The 18,100-nt window shown below is 45.6% G+C and overlaps 2 protein-coding genes across 2 annotated transcripts in view; both read right to left on the minus strand.

Moving 5' to 3' along the window:
* ttc13 (tetratricopeptide repeat domain 13) overlaps positions 1 to 18,100 on the minus strand; it is a gene marked incomplete at its 5' end in the record, with an annotated part of 122,543 nt that overhangs the window by 48,294 nt on the left and 56,149 nt on the right. The window lies entirely within an intron of this gene.
* The window catches only part of selenol (selenoprotein L), a 29,836-nt gene that overhangs the window by 6,405 nt on the left and 5,331 nt on the right, over positions 1 to 18,100 (minus strand). The window contains exons 3-8 of the mRNA XM_083642675.1: positions 17,641 to 17,694; positions 17,362 to 17,407; positions 14,341 to 14,468; positions 10,787 to 10,901; positions 1,963 to 2,085; positions 1,133 to 1,270 (exon numbers count right to left, since the gene is read on the minus strand). Of these exons, the coding sequence (XP_083498801.1) occupies positions 1,133 to 1,270; positions 1,963 to 2,085; positions 10,787 to 10,901; positions 14,341 to 14,468; positions 17,362 to 17,407; positions 17,641 to 17,694 (604 nt within the window). The remainder of the gene's footprint in view (positions 1 to 1,132; positions 1,271 to 1,962; positions 2,086 to 10,786; positions 10,902 to 14,340; positions 14,469 to 17,361; positions 17,408 to 17,640; positions 17,695 to 18,100) is intronic.

Genomic DNA, 18,100 nt, shown 5'->3' on the forward strand with positions numbered 1-18,100 from the left:
CACTATATTTGTCAGTCTTTTTCCGAGTCGCGTTCGGCTCCAAACAGCTAATAGCTACAACCACGTAGCGTTATAAATAGCTAGCGTTACTATTGCATATATGACTGAGCCCCCCGCAAACGTTAGTTTGCTAAGTAAAGGGTATCCTCTTCTATGACGCTAAAATCAAATTCACTAAATCTTTGTAAATGTGTTCTTACCAGTTCAATAGGAAATGAGCCATATCGGGTTATCTTCAGAACCGAGCGAAGGTCTCTCCATGGGGCAAAAGCATAGCCGATGGTGATTCGGGTTTTGTTCCAGTTTCCTGATGCAAGTTTATGGGCCAGACGGGCTTCGCTGGATAAAACGTGCGGCTTTTTCTTTTTTGGTTGAGCTTTTAGTGGGCTCTGAGTTCCTGCTGGTCGTTTGCTGCTGCTCGCGGACGCCATTGCTTCGCTAAACATTTGCCTGTTGGTTGTCCCGCTCTTCTTCTACGGTTGTATTCATTGCTGTTTCCTGGAGGAGCTGCCTGAGCGCGTGAACGCGCGAGACGTCACATCCTCTAGCTGTGGCGGGAGATGCTCTCCACTTCGAAACTGCGTTTTTCCATGTAACTTCTGAACGGCTGGTCTGAGAGAAACGCCCCTGGTCGCCATTTTTAAGTTACGTCAAGGCGCATTCACTCAGTGCCAATAATAAACACTTTGTGCACATTTATTTCTCGCCAAAACCAACGGAATGGGCCTTTAAAGTAATGTATTTTTAAAGACAGTAACGGTATTCAGAATACCACAAATCTAAATTGTAACTGTAATGGAATACAGTTACTCATATTTTGTATTTTAAATAGTGTATTCTACATACAAGTATTTCATTACTCCCCAATCCTGCTCACAGGACAAGAGTCCCCTGTGAGATGAGTCATGAGACCAGAGGGAAGAGCACCTCCTACTGGTCATGCAGGAGCCACTGGTGCCAAACAACTATGTACAATAATGTTTGTTAACACCCTGCATGTGTTGAGCTGAACAGTATTGTCTAGTAGTATTTACATCTGAAAGCTGAGGTGAATGGTATGTCCAGGTGGGAGTATCACATCTACTATCTTTCCCAAATGACGTGAAGGCAGAATCAGAACGTCCATCAGTACCTGATAGATGTCTTCCAGCAGGCGCGGGGGGATGTCAGGGAAGCCTCTGCCTGCAGTCACGTACTCAGAGTAGTGCAGCAGGTAGCTGAACTTCAGCACCTTGGCATAAGACGAGCCCAGGCCAAAAGCCCTGTAGATCTATGGACATCAGAGAAGCACAACGTAGCAGTGGACACATCTGGACATGCTGCTTGGCCAAATCCACACAAGGTTTCCCACTTTCACATAGAACTAGACACTTTCACCAGACACTTTCACATAGAACTAGACACTTTCACCAGACACTTTCACATAGAACTAGACACTTTCACCAGACACTTTCACATAGAACTAGGTGGGAAATGTAATGGCATCTAATTCCCCCACCCCCCTTTTATTATTATTATCAAGGGAGAGGTGCCCAAATTCTTTCCTGTGACGTTTTAAAAATGAATCTGGATGGAAAATAAATGTTGATATGTTACGTGAAATTACATGACATTAAAATGTATTATATTGATAGAGACAATTCATCACTAAATGGTAAACTATTTTCAGTACCCTTCACTATAGACAATTGCAGAGTTGGCGTCAATTTTAATACACTGTTACAGACAGTAGATTTGATCATTAGTTTGATAGGCCTGCCTATGGTAGCTGAGATAACCCTATGTGAACATCTTAAAATGCACCTGTAATTCTTTACAGTAAAATAAAGGGGGGATTTGGAGGTGTTGTTATTTATAGGTTATTATGCATTGATTTTCTTTGTCTGGTCCACTTAAGACCAAATTGGGGCCACGTGAGCTTGCGTGAGTTTGCCAGCCCTGGAATAGAGGGCAGACACACACCTTCCTCTGTGGGTCCAGCAGCATGGGGAAGGTACATCCAGTCTGCTCCACCCACAGCCGAGCCCCCTCCACACTGCCGAAGGCGATCACCAAGACCTGAGCGGAGCCAGACGACACCAGAGCCTGCAGGCAACACATCAAGTCACTTCAATACAAGTCATTTACAACACATCAAGTCACTTCAATACAAGTCATTTACAGCACATCAAGTCACTTCAATACAAGTCATTTAGAGCCTGCACGCAACACATCAACTCATGTGCCTCGAGTCCCTGCCTCCGATATTCCTCCGACCAAATCCATCAAACTACAGAACGACAGAGAACAGCGTGTAGGAACAAATCACTCCACATGTGGGACAGAACATAAATGTGGGACAAAGATCAACTGAAAAGAGCTTGGCTTCTCCCATATACATTTGTTTTTAAAATAAAGCAAAGGAGGTTCACTTCAGACTTTTTGCACAACATATAGCCAAATAATATAGTTATCCATCATTCAAAATGTATTTATGATATTAACGAATCTCTCAGTCACTTGTAGATTTTCAAACAATATAACTAAATTTCATTCTGATTAGAACTCATCACTCAGCATCAGCAATAAAAATCTGTCAAGTTAAAATCAATCATTTGTGCCCCCCCTCCACTTTTCTTTTTACGGTTTTCTTCTTTTCTAAATGACTAAGGGCATTAATTACAAATTAATTGGAAGTATGTAAATGTATCCAAGTAAAATGTGTAACCAGGGTTCCCACACAACGTCAAGTTTCACGACATGGATCAAGGTTAATTACTGTTACAACACTGATCATTTTTATAATGAGTGTGGACGAGAACTTCTCAACTGTGCTGTGTTACTATGATGGCAGACTATGTGGTCTCTTGCCTTCTCGTGAGTGACAGCACAGCAAAACTATCAGCCCTCTATTGAGTAAGTTGAGCAATAGAGACAGGCTTATTTACGAGTTGACGAGCAAAGTACCTCTCCATTTATCTGAAAATGAGGAAAAGGTAGAGCCTGACCGATATGGGATTTTTGAGATCGATATCTGTTTTAGAGGGGAAAGAGAGTGGTGGCCGATATAGTGATTCTTCTTTCTTTCTTGGAGCTGGAATGAAAATATACCTTTTCTATGTGGAAATGTGGTTTGTGTACCGATTTGACTATGCAAAGGTACTTAGAAGGCTGCTTTCTTAACACGTTCACTGCCAATGACGTATTAATCCGTCAAAAAAAATCCAACGGTTGACTGCCAATGACGTATTAACACATTGAGTGCCAGCCGTTTTTTCAATCCTGTAGGTAAGTTGTGCCAGGTTTTTTTTTGAGGATTCTGGCTCATTTTACAAGAGCCGAGGATTCTTTTCTGTTAAGACTTCGTGAACACCAATCATCTAAAAATAACTAATAGAATGTGTGCTTTCTCTGTCTAAAAGAGTTAGTTTGCAGAGTTAGTAGTTATGTAGATATTAGCCGTTGAGTACAGCATGGTTTTAGCGTCTGAGACAGGAAGCTGAGATAATCGCAGTTTTGTGAAATTCAATCAAACAGCCAGCCTGTGATTATGGGTGCCCTTGGGCAAGTCTGTATACTGTATTGTGTGTGTGTGTGTGTGTGTGTGTGTGTGTGTGTGTGTGTGTGTGTGTTCGCGCGTTGCTCCGCGTCTCCCACTCTGTGTGCTCTCTCTCTCTCTCTCTCTCTCTCTCTCTCTCTCTCTCCTCTCTCTCTCTCTCTCTCTCTCTCTCCTCTCTCTCTCTCTCGGGACTAGAGAGAGAGAGAGAGAGAGAGAGAGAGTGTGTGTGTGTCTCCAAACTCCTCCCTCCGTCTGTGCTGCGGAGGGGGTGGAGGCTCCGCGGCCGCTCTCGGCAGTCTGGACTGTAAAAAAACTGGCTCGTTCGTGTCGGCTGAGAGCTTTGAAGAAGCGTTTGCGATTCTGGTCTTATTTATGCGCAAAGGTACTCGAGTGTGTGTGTGTGCGCGCGCGCGCGCATGTGTGTGTGTGTGTGTGTGTGTGTGTGTGAAATCGAAAGAGTTTTCGCCCAGCTATTTCCTTGTAATTAGACTGGCTTTCTGCAGCGGACCCGCCGTGGCTGTGGCTTTCTCTCTGTCTTGGGAGAGAACTGTCGCCACTTAGTGGTCGGTAAAATAGATTATACACATTCTCTTCCTCCAATATTGATATAGAAGACGTAAAAGGGGTTGATTGATGTCCCACCGTAAAAAAAAAAAAATGTTTATGTAAGACGAGATAGCTCGTCTATGGCACTCAACCGTTGGATTATGTAAGACGAGATATCTCGGCTATGGCACTTAACTCATTGAATGCCAATGACGACAGCTGTCGTCAATTCAAATACTGACGTAGAGTGCCAATGACGACGGTTGTCGTCAATTGCGTTTTTTGACGGTGGGACGTGGATCAATCCCTGATACATCTCTGGTACAACTATTGTAGCTATTGGAGGTCTATAACCTATTTTACAGAACCCTTAGGTGGCGACAGTGCTCTCCACATAACAGAAAGGCAAGGAAAAAACAAAGAAGAAGTCGTTATGGAAACGGAAATCGCATCGCATCCGTATGCATCGATATGCTGAAGCACGTTACTGCAGCTGTGCCTGCAGCAGCCAATCTGCTCCCACAATTGAGCCGCTCCGTGTCGGTTGCGACAGCAAATCCGCACATCCACACCGTGGAGTTGTTATTATTCTCAACTGGAAGCATCGTTGCCGGTGACAAACACACGCGGAACGCTGTAAAAAAGCCTGGCTGTTCCGCACCCTTCACTGTGCGCACAGCAAACTCAGCAGAGAGCCACCACAGACAGGAGGAGGAGTGTGCAGTTGAGGCGAGGCGGGGCGGGGCGGGGCGGGGCGGGGGGGGGGGGGGCACGCAGAGCAGCACACACACAACACCCAGACAGACCCAGGCAGCAGGACAGGATTGACAAACGCAAGCCAGAATATCCGATACCCACCAGCAGCAAATCAAAACCAGCAAGAAGCTGCAACCAGCAGCGCACGCAGGGGCCAGCGCTGCTGGTTGTAGCTAAAAATATTATTCTGCCAAACAAAATTCCCTGGCCTAAACTGTTTTATTGAAGGAAATTATTTTTGAGGTGTGACTACATTAGAAAAGATTAGCTTCAGAGTCAGTGATGTGCTTGAAATGATTAATTTCACAAAAGGCCAATTATCTCAGCTTCTAGAAAAAAATTGCTATTTTTGGATGAATCAAGCTATCTTCTCCGGCTCATAACTAAAGAACGGAAAATGGGATCAATAAACTTTTTTTTGCAGATGATAGAATAGAGTCTCATCGTTCTTTGTGCGTGTTCAGTGTTTACATAGTAATATCACACAATATTCTGTGGGCCTCGAGAAATCACTGAAAACGCTCTGAAACTCTGGCACTGGGAGCGTCCGTTCTCCAAAAGTGGCTGGCACTCAATGAGTTAACGTGTTAACACATTGACTGCCAGACGTTTTTTTTTGCTGTAGGTAGCTTCTGCCAAGCCGTTTTTTGAGGATTATGGCTCATTTTATAAGAGCCGAGGATTCGTTTCAGCTTGGAGTTTGTGAACATACAATATCTCAAAAGTACTAATAGAATGTGTACTTTCTCTGTCTAAAAGAGTTAGTTTGTAGAGTTAGTAGTTATGTAAGCATTAGCAGTTGAATACAGCATGGTTTTAGCGTGAGAAAGAATATTCAGAGATAAACGGCTTTTTGTGAAATTGGATGGAACAGTCACTTTAACCATTCATTTTTGGCTCTCTCTCTCTCTCTCTCCCTCCCCCTCTCGCTCTCTCTCTCTCTCCCTCCCTCTCGCTCTCCCTCCCTCTCTCTCTCTCTCTCTCTCTCTCTCTCTCTCTCTCCCTCCCTCTCGAGTTGCTTCAACTCCTCCCTCCGTGGGCGGACAAGCTTGTCACCAGTCAGTGCTTTGCTGCTCTCCTGTGCCTGCATGTCTGCACGGCCGCTGTTTGAGGAAGTCGGGATGGACTCGCTCGTTTGGAGTTTTGGTTGAGAGAAGCTTTTGCGATTCTGGTCATATTTATGCTGCGTGTTTCAAAGTGTGTTCCTCCACCTGTAATCTATCACCCGATCATAGTAGATCGGCTGAATCTATTATGTAAATTTGCAATCCCGCATCGCCAGCAATCAGCGCGAAAAGGAGAATGGCTGGGCTGAGAATGGCGTGACAAGTTAAAAAAAATGCTTTCCTTCCTCGCACTGTTGCCACTTAGTGGGTCGGTGGAATGGGTTGTAAACGTTCGGTGGCTCCAATAATTATATAAGAGATGTAAAAGGCTTAGATGCACAACCCACCGTCAAAAAAAAAAAATCGATGCCAAAAACGTGTAAACACGTTGTTGGCAGGGAACAGCTGGATTCTGAAAACGTGTTCATACGTTGTTGGCAGTGAATGTGTTAATACGTCAAAAAAATGAATTTTTTTTTTTTGACCGTGGGATGTGCATCTAACCCTTTTACATCTCTTATATAAGTATTGGACGTGTACAACGTGTACAACCCATTCCACCGACCCACTAAGTGGCGACAGTGCTCTCCCAGACTAGAGGAAGGCAAGCAAAAAGCAGTGTGAGGAAGCCATTCTCGTGAAAATGGAAACGCTTTCGTTTTCGCGCTGATTGCTGGCGGTGCGGGATTGCAAATTTGCATAATAGATTACGGGTGGAACACACTTTGAAACACGCAGCATAAATAAGACCAGAATCGCAAAAGCTTCATCAAAGCTCTCAACACAAACCACAAGAAACGAGCGAGCCGATCCAGACTTGCACAGCGGCCGCCAGCATACAGGCAGCAGCAGCAGAAGCAGTGAGCCTGGTGACGCGAGGTTACAACAGCAGCAGCAACGAGCTTGTGACATGCCCGCTGCAGCCAAGAAGAACACACACGGAGGGAGGAGTTTGAAGTAGAGGGGTGTTTCCTGCTGTTATGGAGGAAATTACTGTTCAAAACTATTGTTTAGATGTCTGACGTCTTACTGATGCCAAAAATGAATGGTTAAAGTGACTGTTCTATCGAATTTCACAAAAAGCCGTTTATCTCAGAATAATTTTTCTGACGCTGAAACCATGCTGTATTCAACTGCTAATGCTTACATAACTACTAACTCTACAAACTAACTCTTTTAGACAGAGAAAGCACACATTCTATTAGTTCTTTTGAGATATTGTGTGTTCACAAAATCTTAGCAGAAAAGAATCCTCGGGTCTTGAAAGATGAGCCAGAATCCTCAAAAAAACCCTCTGGCAGAACCTACCTACAGTAAAAAAAAAACGGCTGGCAGTGAATGTGTTAACTGTATTATAGAATATGTAACATTATATTGACTACGTTTACATGCACACAATATACCGGTTTTTGCCCATATTCGGAAAATTACAATATTCCGACTAAATGAATAATCCACTAATATTCCCGTTTACATGCAGCCGTAGCTCGCCCTCCCCGACACGTGAGGGAGGGGGGGAGAGAGAGATGCAGAGCAGCATCACTTATTGGTCCATTTCAGGAGCTTGCTGTTGGAAAGTTTGGCGTTGCGATATTTGCACATCCAACTCTTTCAAACAAAGTAGGCTAGTAGCCAATTACGTCACAGGCTTGCAAACATTTGGGACTTCCGTGGGCACTACTCTCTCTTTAAATATCTCTCTTTAAATCGATGTTTCTCATCTCCTCCCGATCAGAAATGTGGGCTTTTCTTTTCGCATGCCAGAGATGATTATATCGCCTCTTCTAGCGCTTTCTTGCACACATCAGCTGACCACAAAAACAGGCAACATGCGTCGCAAACTGCTGATTGACGCATATTCCGAATGCGCTGTATACATGATCAAAGAATCCTCCTAAAACCAGAATAATACTGGAATAACCCAGATGTCTTAATCGGAAAATGCTAAATTCAGAAAAAGGGCTAATTCTGAAAATGCAACTGGAATAATGCTGTTTACATGACCCTTCTCAAATTCAGAATATTGTAATTTTCCGAATAATGGTGGAATATTGTGTGCATGTAAACATAGTCAGTGTCAACATAACATGAGCTGTTTTTTTTTAAATCAGCGCAAATGTGGATGATGCCATGCCTTTTCTCCAAAACAGAAACTAGTGTGAAAAGTGTGAACAGTGTGAAAAGGCCCCTGCGGTTTAAAACGGGTAACAGCTGAGTGGAGCGGTGTGATTCAAGATTCAAGATTCAAGATTCAAGATTCAAGATTCAAGATTCAAGATTTTTATTGTCACTCCATGGTACAAGTATCACGTGTGAAATTCTTGTGCTATGGACTCCGTTTACGACATAGTACAAATAGGCAACAAGCAATGAGCAATAGGCAATAAGAAATAGGCATCAATAAGCAATACTAAGCAGCAATAGGCAATGAGGCAGAATAGCGATAAGACAAGTCAGTGGCATATTCATTGCACATAGGTGCACATGTTATGTGCATACGTTAGACATGTTCGGACATTTTAATTCGACGTATTTGACATACAGTGCAAATAGCATGTACCTTATTAAACATACAATTAAACATTAGGCATTGTGCATACGTTAGACGTGTTCAGACATTTTAAATTCGACGTAATTGACATACAGGTGCAAATAGCATGTACCTTGTTAGACATACAATTAAACATTAGGCATACATAATGGTAGCAGCTGCAGTACGGTACGGTACGACTACTACACTATTTGTGTATGTTAAGGAGTCTCGTGGCCTGCGGGAAGAAACTGTTCCTCAAGCGATTTGTGCGTGCTTTTGGAACCCTGTATCTCCTCCCTGAGGGTAGCAGGGAGAACAGGCTGTTGTGGGGATGGTTTGTGTCTTTGATGATCTTCAGGGACCTCCTGAGGCACCGCTGGTTATACAGTTCGTGCAGTTCTGGCAACTCGTCTCCTGTTACGTGCTGGGCCGCGCGCCTCACCCTCCGTAGCGCCCTGCGGTCCATGGTGGTACAGTTCCCGTACCAGGCGGTGAAGCAGCCAGTCAGCAGGCTTTCAATGGTGCCTCTGTAGAAGTCCCTGAGGATTTCTTTTCTTAGCCCAAACTTCTTCAGGCGCCTGAGTCCGTGTATTCGCTGTTGGGCCTTTTTGACAACAGTGGCGGTGTGGCCGGCCCAGGTCAGGTCCTGGTGGATGTTGACTCCCAGGTACTTGAAGCTGTCCACCCTTTCCACCACTGTGCCGTTGATGGTGATTGGGGGGTGTGTGCCCCCCCCTCTCCTGTAGTCCACAATGATCTCCTTGGTCTTGGAGACGTTCAGAGAGAGGTGGTTGTCCTGGCACCATTGTTCCAGGACCCTCACCTCCTCTCTGTAGGCCGTCTCGTCGCCCCCCGAGATCAGCCCCACGACTGCTGTGTCGTCTGCAAACTTCACGATGGTGTTTGAAGTTTGAGTCGCCACGCAGTCGTGGGTGTAGAGGTCGTACCAGAAGGGGCTGGAGACGCACCCCTGGGGCGCTCCTATGCTGATGGTCAGCGGGGAGGAGGTGAGGGTGCTGAGGGGTGGGGGGGAGGAAGGGGGGAGGGGAGGTGATCGGGGGGGGGAGAGGAGGAGGGGTGGTGGGGGGGCGGAGAGGGGGAGGGGTGATGGGGGGGGAGAGGTGGCAGGGGGGGGAGGAGAGGAGGAGAGGGGTGATGGGGGGGGAGAGGTGGGGGGGGAGGAGAGGAGGGGGGGTGGGGAGGGGAGGAGGAGGGGTGGTGGGGGGGAGGAGGGAGGGGGGGGGGGTGATGGGGGGGAGGAGAGGGGGAGAGGGGTGGGAGAGGGGTGGGAGAGGGGGGGGGGAGGAGGGGAGGCGCTCTGGCAGAGGGGTCGAACCTAGCGTAGAACGCGTTGAGTTCGTCCGGTAGGGTGGGTGACGTGCTGGGGTTCTGTCGTTTCACCTCTTTGAAGTCTGTGGCAGCATGGAGCCCTCTCCACAGGTGTCTGGGGTTGTTAGTGTCCAGTTTTGACTCCAGCTGCCTTCCATAATCTCTCCGTGCTATTTTTATAGCGGTCCGGAGGGCATATTGTGCCTGCTTGTATTGGTCAGTTGTGCCAGAGCTGAAGGCGGTGGTCCTGGCGTGAAGGGCAGCCCTGACGTCGCTGTTGACCCAAGGCTTTTGGTTCGGCATTATTTTGACTCTTTTTGTGGGGACTATGTCGTCGGTACACTTCTTTATGAAGCATGACACCGTATCTGCATACTCGCCCAGGTCTCCTGCAGCTTTGAACTCCTCCCACACCACTTGGTCAAAGCAGTCCCTCAGGATGTCGTCTGATTGGTCTGACCAGCAGTGGGCGGTTCGGAATGCTGGGGGTTGTCTTTTTAGTTTTTGTTGGTACCTGGGTACAAGTAGAATGGAGGCGTGGTCCGATTTGCCGAAAGGGGGGCGAGGGACGGCTTTGTAGCCATGACGGATGTTTGAGTAACATTTGTCCAGTGTGTTACTGCCTCGCGTGGGGAAGTGAATGTGCTGGTACAATGTGTGCATTCTGCTTCTCAGGTTTGCCCTGTTAAAATCCCCAGTCACCACCAGGGCCATTTCGGGTTGTTTTGTCTCCTGTGCGCTGATGGCGCGTTGCAGCTCTTTCAGTGCGACAGTCACGTTCGCTTGTGGAGGAACGTATACACCCATGATGGTGACTGTCGTGAATTCCCTCGGACTCCAGAACGGCACGCATTGTACCATTACATATTCAAGATATGCTGAGCAGTGTTTCCCAATGTCTGTGGTGTTTACACACCAGTTTCCGTTAATCATTAGACAGACGCCTCCGCCTTTCATTTTCCCGGTGTGGTGACCCACCTGACTGGCCTCCAGCTCGGCCACGTGGTCTCGTCACGGCAGTCATCCAAAATGTCTGATGAGGACCAGCAGCAGCTTCTGTCCCCGGCCCAGGTACTGTCCCAGAGTCACACCCCTTTAACACAGAAGACAACAAGGTACTGTCCAAGAGTCACACCCCTTTAACACAGAAGACAACAAGGTACTGTCCAAGAGTCACACCCCTTTAACACAGAAGACAACAAGGTACTGTCCAAGAGTCACACCCCTTTAACACAGAAGACAACAAGGTACTGTCCCAGAGTCACACCCCTTTAACACAGAAGACAACAAGGTACTGTCCCAGAGTCACACCCCTTTAACACAGAAGACAACAAGGTACTGTCCAAGAGTCACACCCCTTTAACACAGAAGACAACAAGGTACTGTCCCAGAGTCACACCCCTTTAACACACAAACACAACAAGGTACTGTCCAAGAGTCACACCCCTTTAACACACAAACACAACAAGGTACTGTCCAAGAGTCACACCCCTTTAACACAGAAGACAACAAGGTACTGTCCCAGAGTCACACCCCTTTAACACACAAACACAACAAGGTACTGTCCCAGAGTCACACCCCTTTAACACACAAACACAACAAGGTACTGTCCCAGAGTCACACCCCTTTAACACACAAACACAACAAGGTACTGTCCCAGAGTCACACCCCTTTAACACACAAACACAACAAGGTACTGTCCCAGAGTCACACCCCTTTAACACACAAACACAACAAGGTACTGTCCCAGAGTCACACCCCTTTAACACACAAACACAACAAGGTACTGTCCCAGAGTCACACCCCTTTAACACAGAAGACAACAAGGTACTGTCCAAGAGTCACACCCCTTTAACACAGAAGACAACAAGGTACTGTCCCAGAGTCACATCGCTTTAACACAGAAGACAACAAGGTACTGTCCAAGAGTCACACCCCTTTAACACAGAAGACAACAAGGTACTGTCCAAGAGTCACACCCCTTTAACACAGAAGACAACAAGGTACTGTCCAAGAGTCACACCCCTTTAACACAGAAGACAACAAGGTACTGTCCCAGAGTCACACCCCTTTAACACAGAAGACAACAAGGTACTGTCCCAGAGTCACACCCCTTTAACACAGAAGACAACAAGGTACTGTCCCAGAGTCACATCCCTTTAACACAGAAGACAACAAGGTACTGTCCAAGAGTCACACCCCTTTAACACAGAAGACAACAAGGTACTGTCCAAGAGTCACACCCCTTTAACACAGAAGACAACAAGGTACTGTCCCAGAGTCACATCCCTTTAACACAGAAGACAACAAGGTACTGTCCCAGAGTCACACCCCTTTAACACAGAAGACAACAAGGTACTGTCCCAGAGTCACATCGCTTTAACACAGAAGACAACAAGGTACTGTCCAAGAGTCACACCCCTTTAACACAGAAGACAACAAGGTACTGTCCAAGAGTCACACCCCTTTAACACAGAAGACAACAAGGTACTGTCCCAGAGTCACACCCCTTTAACACAGAAGACAACAAGGTACTGTCCCAGAGTCACACCCCTTTAACACAGAAGACAACAAGGTACTGTCCAAGAGTCACACCCCTTTAACACAGAAGACAACAAGGTACTGTCCAAGAGTCACACCCCTTTAACACAGAAGACAACAAGGTACTGTCCAAGAGTCACACCCCTTTAACACAGAAGACAACAAGGTACTGTCCCAGAGTCACACCCCTTTAACACAGAAGACAACAAGGTACTGTCCCAGAGTCACACCCCTTTAACACAGAAGACAACAAGGTACTGTCCAAGAGTCACATCCCTTTAACACAGAAGACAACAAGGTACTGTCCAAGAGTCACACCCCTTTAACACAGAAGACAACAAGGTACTGTCCAAGAGTCACACCCCTTTAACACAGAAGACAACAAGGTACTGTCCAAGAGTCACACCCCTTTAACACACAAACACAACAAGGTACTGTCCCAGAGTCACATCCCTTTAACACAGAAGACAACAAGGTACTGTCCAAGAGTCACACCCCTTTAACACACAAACACAACAAGGTACTGTCCCAGAGTCACATCCCTTTAACACACAAACACAACAAGGTACTGTCCAAGAGTCACACCCCTTTAACACACAAACACAACAAGGTACTGTCCCAGAGTCACATCCCTTTCACACACAAACACAACAAGGTACTGTCCAAGAGTCACACCCCTTTAACACATAAACACAACAAGGTACTGTCCCAGAGTCACACCCCTTTAACACACAAACACAACAAGGTACTGTCCCAGAGTCACACCCCTTTAACACACAAACACAACAAGGTACTGTCCCAGAGTCACACCCCTTTAACACACAAACACAACAAGGTACTGTCCCAGAGTCACATCCCTTTAACACACAAACACAACAAGGTACTGTCCCAGAGTCACACCCCTTTAACACACAAACACAACAAGGTACTGTCCCAGAGTCACACCCCTTTAACACACAAACACAACAAGGTACTGTCCCAGAGTCACATCCCTTTAACACACAAACACAACAAGGTACTGTCCCAGAGTCACACCCCTTTAACACACAAACACAACAAGGTACTGTCCCAGAGTCACATCCCTTTAACACAGAAGACAACAAGGTACTGTCCAAGAGTCACACCCCTTTAACACAAACACAAGGTACTGTCCCAGAGTCACACCCCTTTAACACAAACACAAGGTACTGTACCAGAGTCACACCCCTTTAACACAAACACAACAAGGTACTGTCCCAGAGTCAAACAAAGAAGCTTTAGTTTCAATGTTTAGTGTAGACTTCAGACCCTAGTTCATACTGTATACTTTACACTCTAGCTTACATGTTTTACACCCTAGCTAGCGTGTAAACAGATGTACGGTATTTACGACAAGACAATGATACCTGACCAGATAATATGGTTAGCTAGCTAACAAGCTGACATTAAAATACTAAATCAATCAGATGTGTCAGTAATTAAATGGCCAGTTCCCAGTCAAACACAGAAATGATCAATGTCTATTAAATTCTGTTGAGATTACTCAATTGAATAAATCAATTGAATTGAATGAATTTAGAAAATACAATCAGCTGTTCTCAGCTATTGATGCTCAAGAACTGTGGACCTCCAATCTGGCCACTAGAGGGTGTGTTAAACCATCTAAAAGCCTTCTATATACCCTTTTCACAGCAACTGTTTTGAGGTGGTGAAGCAGAAAGTAAGCAGGTGTAACCAATACCATTAATAATGGTTCCATTTCATTTAGATGTTCCAGTGCCAGGGTCCTCATTAATGTTATTGGTTACACCTGCTTTACTTCCTGCTTTACCACCTCAAAACGGGTTGCTGTGAAAAGGGGCAATAGAGTGTCAAGTGTCTCACACTCACTCGACACTGAACTGAATGTATCTCTTGATGGCCAAAATGTGTGTGTGTGTGTGTGTGTGTGTGTGTGTGTGTGTGTGTGTGTGTGTGTGTGTGTGTGTGTGTGTGTGTGTGTGTACACCCACTCTCCAGTCATTGCGTGGGTGAGGGCAGTATCGGCACTCAAGCTGTCTGCAGTGCTTCCTCCTGCCAGCAGGGTGTCTGTGGTCTGCAGATCTCTGTCCACATCCTCCAGGAAGGAGTCCCACTCACTCTGTGGACACACGAGTCCAGACTCAATCCGCAGCCATCTTAATCACACATTCCATTAGCCTCTTTCAGCTCAGCCATTTTGTGTGTTTAAAAGGCAGGAAGTAACATAGGGTGCAAGTAAAACATAAACGAGGGCCCCTGGCACTGGAACACCTAAATGGATTGGACATTAGAAACCATCAATAGTCTTGCACCTGTGTTACTTCCTGCCTTTTAGACACAAAAGGGCTGCTGGGGAAAAAGGCCCATGGCCTCGGGGGTAATGTTGCAACCGCAGATTAAGAATTAAAGCCCTTCTGTTGATCTAAATTGTATATTATGCAATTTATTTCAACAGCATGAGCTTTCATCTTTATATCATGTTACTTCCTGCATTTTTGACACAAAATGGCTGCTTTTGCTGCATGTGAAATAGGCACGTTGTGGTGCAACATCATAAATGTCTGGAGGAGAATTTGAACATTCTAGAAACAATAGTGCCAAAGTCACACCCTATTCTGCGTTAAGTATACGAGGGATTTCATTCGCCATCTACATTTCATTAAATAGAAAAAGGGGAGCTTCTTGATGCTTATAGAAGAATTTAACATCTACATTTCATAAAATGCTTTAAAAATAGTTTTACTTGGTCAAACTAAGCGATTCGGCTATATTTAGAATCAGGAGAGATCCTAGAACCTTTCACTCAGACCAAAACTAAAAAAAAAAAATCTTAAAAAATCTTAAAAAATAAAAGATGTTTTAGTCTTGGTCCGAGTGAAATGTTATATGGTCTCTCTGATTCTAAATATACCTGAATCACTTGGTTTGACCAAGTAAAACGATTTTTTATAAGCATTTTACTATGATTTTTAAATAGTGGATGCCATCCCTTGACTCGTAGGCTGAATGTGTCAAAGGGCGTGACATCACCATCACCATCAATATCATTGGGCCAATATCTGGCCCAATGACAGATATTGGTGGTTAATAGATGCCCTACCTATAGGGACGATGTTAATGTTAACCATAAGTCCTCCAGCCCTCCTCCCTCCACCTATAGATGCCCCAGACATATTTTGTTTCATTCTCATACTTTTTAAGCGTTGCAGCCGCTTCTATGCGTGATTTTGCTCGTATGCACCTCCAGGGTCAGCAGTTGACCTGGGCAAACCCACCCAAGCGTGTGAAGTGATGTCACTCAACTGGAAATGACGTCATGCAATTGCTCGACTGTGATGTCATCAGGTAGTTGTGCTGTAGTCACCTAAGATGTGGTCACCTAAGAGGTCACCTGGAAGTGATGTCACTCGATCGGCAGTTGTGTGTGTGTATGTTGAATGCATTTGCAATTGCTCAAATGTGATGTCATTCATGCAACTGTGATCTTATCTTAGTCACAATTCGTGAGGGACGTGATATCAGTCGGGCAGTTGTGTGTGTGTGAGTTGAATGCATTTGCAATTGCCCAACTGTGATGTCACCCGAGAAAGTAAGTCTGTATAGACACCACTTAACCAATTTTAACTAAAGAAGAAAATTGCTTGAGTGACATCACTGATGACATCACAACTGTAGTCACCTGTCACCTGTAGGTCAGCAGTTAACCTGGGCGAATCCATCTTGTGCGAGTCACTGGCGAGTGATGTCCCTCAACTGGAAGTGATGTCACACAATTGCCAGACTGTGATGTCATCAGGCAGTTGTGATGTAATTTGTTTATTTGTTTATTATAAGGTTCTCCATTAGTCTACACTGAAGTGAAAGACTATTCTTCTTCTGTCATCAGTTGCTTGAGTGCTTTTCTTCTTTCTTAAGCATTTGTTCAAGGCTTGAACGCCTGGTATTGCTGCTTGCGGCTATATTTATTTTAGGGCTGTCAAACGATTAATTTTCTTAATCGCGATTAATCGTGCGATTAACTATAGTTAATCGCGATTAATCGCATCTTTGTATCGCATGTTTAAATTATTAAACATGCGACATTAAACATTAAACTAATTAAAGTATTGATAACGTGTATATCGCGTGAAGCCATTGGAGCCGACCTCCCAGTGGTTAGAGGACCCGCGCATCTGAGACTCTGAAGGAAGAATGAGTGAGGAGTCTCGCGCTAGCTAGCTGGCCGCTAGCTACTTTTAGGTGATCGCTCGCCTCAAACTCGATGTACTTCGGTGATATTTTAATTCCGTTTTACACAAGGTGCAAACTACGGCTCTTGCCATTTGGGAAGTAAAACGAGCCATTTAAAAACGTATTGCTGTCGTTCTCTTCCATGCCTCCTGCACAAGCAGGAGACAGGAAACCGAACGGCTTGACTACAAGTACGGTTGCGACGAAGGGACAAAATAGCGGCATGCGATTAACGCGATTAAAAAAAAATAACGCGTTATGATCGACGCACGTTAACGCACGATTAACGCTGACAGCCCTAATTTATTTTAATATTTTTTCTGAATTTCCCCCATTTTCTCGGCAATTGTACTTGGCAAATTTCCCCCTGCTTTCGCGGTCGCTGCTCCACCCTCTCTGCCGATCTGGGGAGAGCCATAGACTAGCACCATGCTTCCTCCAACACATGCGCAGTTGCCAGCCACTTCTTTTCACCTGACAGCGGGGACTGGGCTGAGCTTCACCGGCAGGACGTAGCACGTGGGAGGATCACGCTATTCCCACCAGATCCCTTCCGCCCCGAGCATGCTCCCTGACCGACCAGAGGAGGCGCTAGTGCAGCGAGCAGGACAGAAGCCCTTAATCTGGCTTCCCACGCGCAGGCAGAGCCAGTCGTGCCTGTATGGACGCCCAGCCAAGGTAACACGGGGGCGCGAACCTGCGACCCTCGTGTTGGTAGCCAGGGATTCTACCGCTACACTACCCGGATGGCCAAGAAAACATCATCTTTAACATGTGCAAACCTCCAACTGCAGCAGGTCGTCCACCTTCTCTCTCACTGCTGGCCGGCTGGAACACAACACAGAGACTCATTAAAGAAACGTAAGCTAGATGTAGCTTACGTTTCCATTCATTACTAATCAGACAGAGGCAACATGTCACATTCATTATTGAGCAGCTATCAGCAAAATTAGGGTTCGACCAACACAGGTTTTTGAAGACCAACAGCCAATATTTTGTGCTGATAACTTTAAATTGGACCATTTTCATCCCTAAAAAAATCAAATGAAAGCCAAACTTACTGGTAAGACTTCTGCCAAATGGTCTCTGCCTCACTCCTCTTCTTCACCCCAATGCTGGTCAACAGTGCACACACACACACACACACACACGCACACACACACACGCGCACACACACGCACGCGCACGCACGCACACACACGCACGCGCACGCACACACACGCACGCACACACACAGCACAGCACAGTCAGCTAGATTGAATATGGCAGCACGTATCACAATCTCACCTAACTGAACAACAACAGGCAGACAGCAGTTTGTCTTGTGGCAAAGTACGACAAGATTCGTCAGGAGTTCTTTTTTAAAGTCTGATATGATATGAATGTCGTTGGACTGAAGGTGCCAATAGCTGATATTTTACGCTGACATCCAGTATATTTTTGATTGTGAGCTTTACACAGTACATTGGTGATAGAGGAAATGTAAGTTCCATTGGCTTTATTTCATAATCAATAAGCTAT

This window comes from Poromitra crassiceps (genome assembly GCF_964638095.1).
Source record: "Poromitra crassiceps genome assembly, chromosome: 9".
NCBI lineage: Eukaryota > Metazoa > Chordata > Actinopteri > Beryciformes > Melamphaidae > Poromitra > Poromitra crassiceps.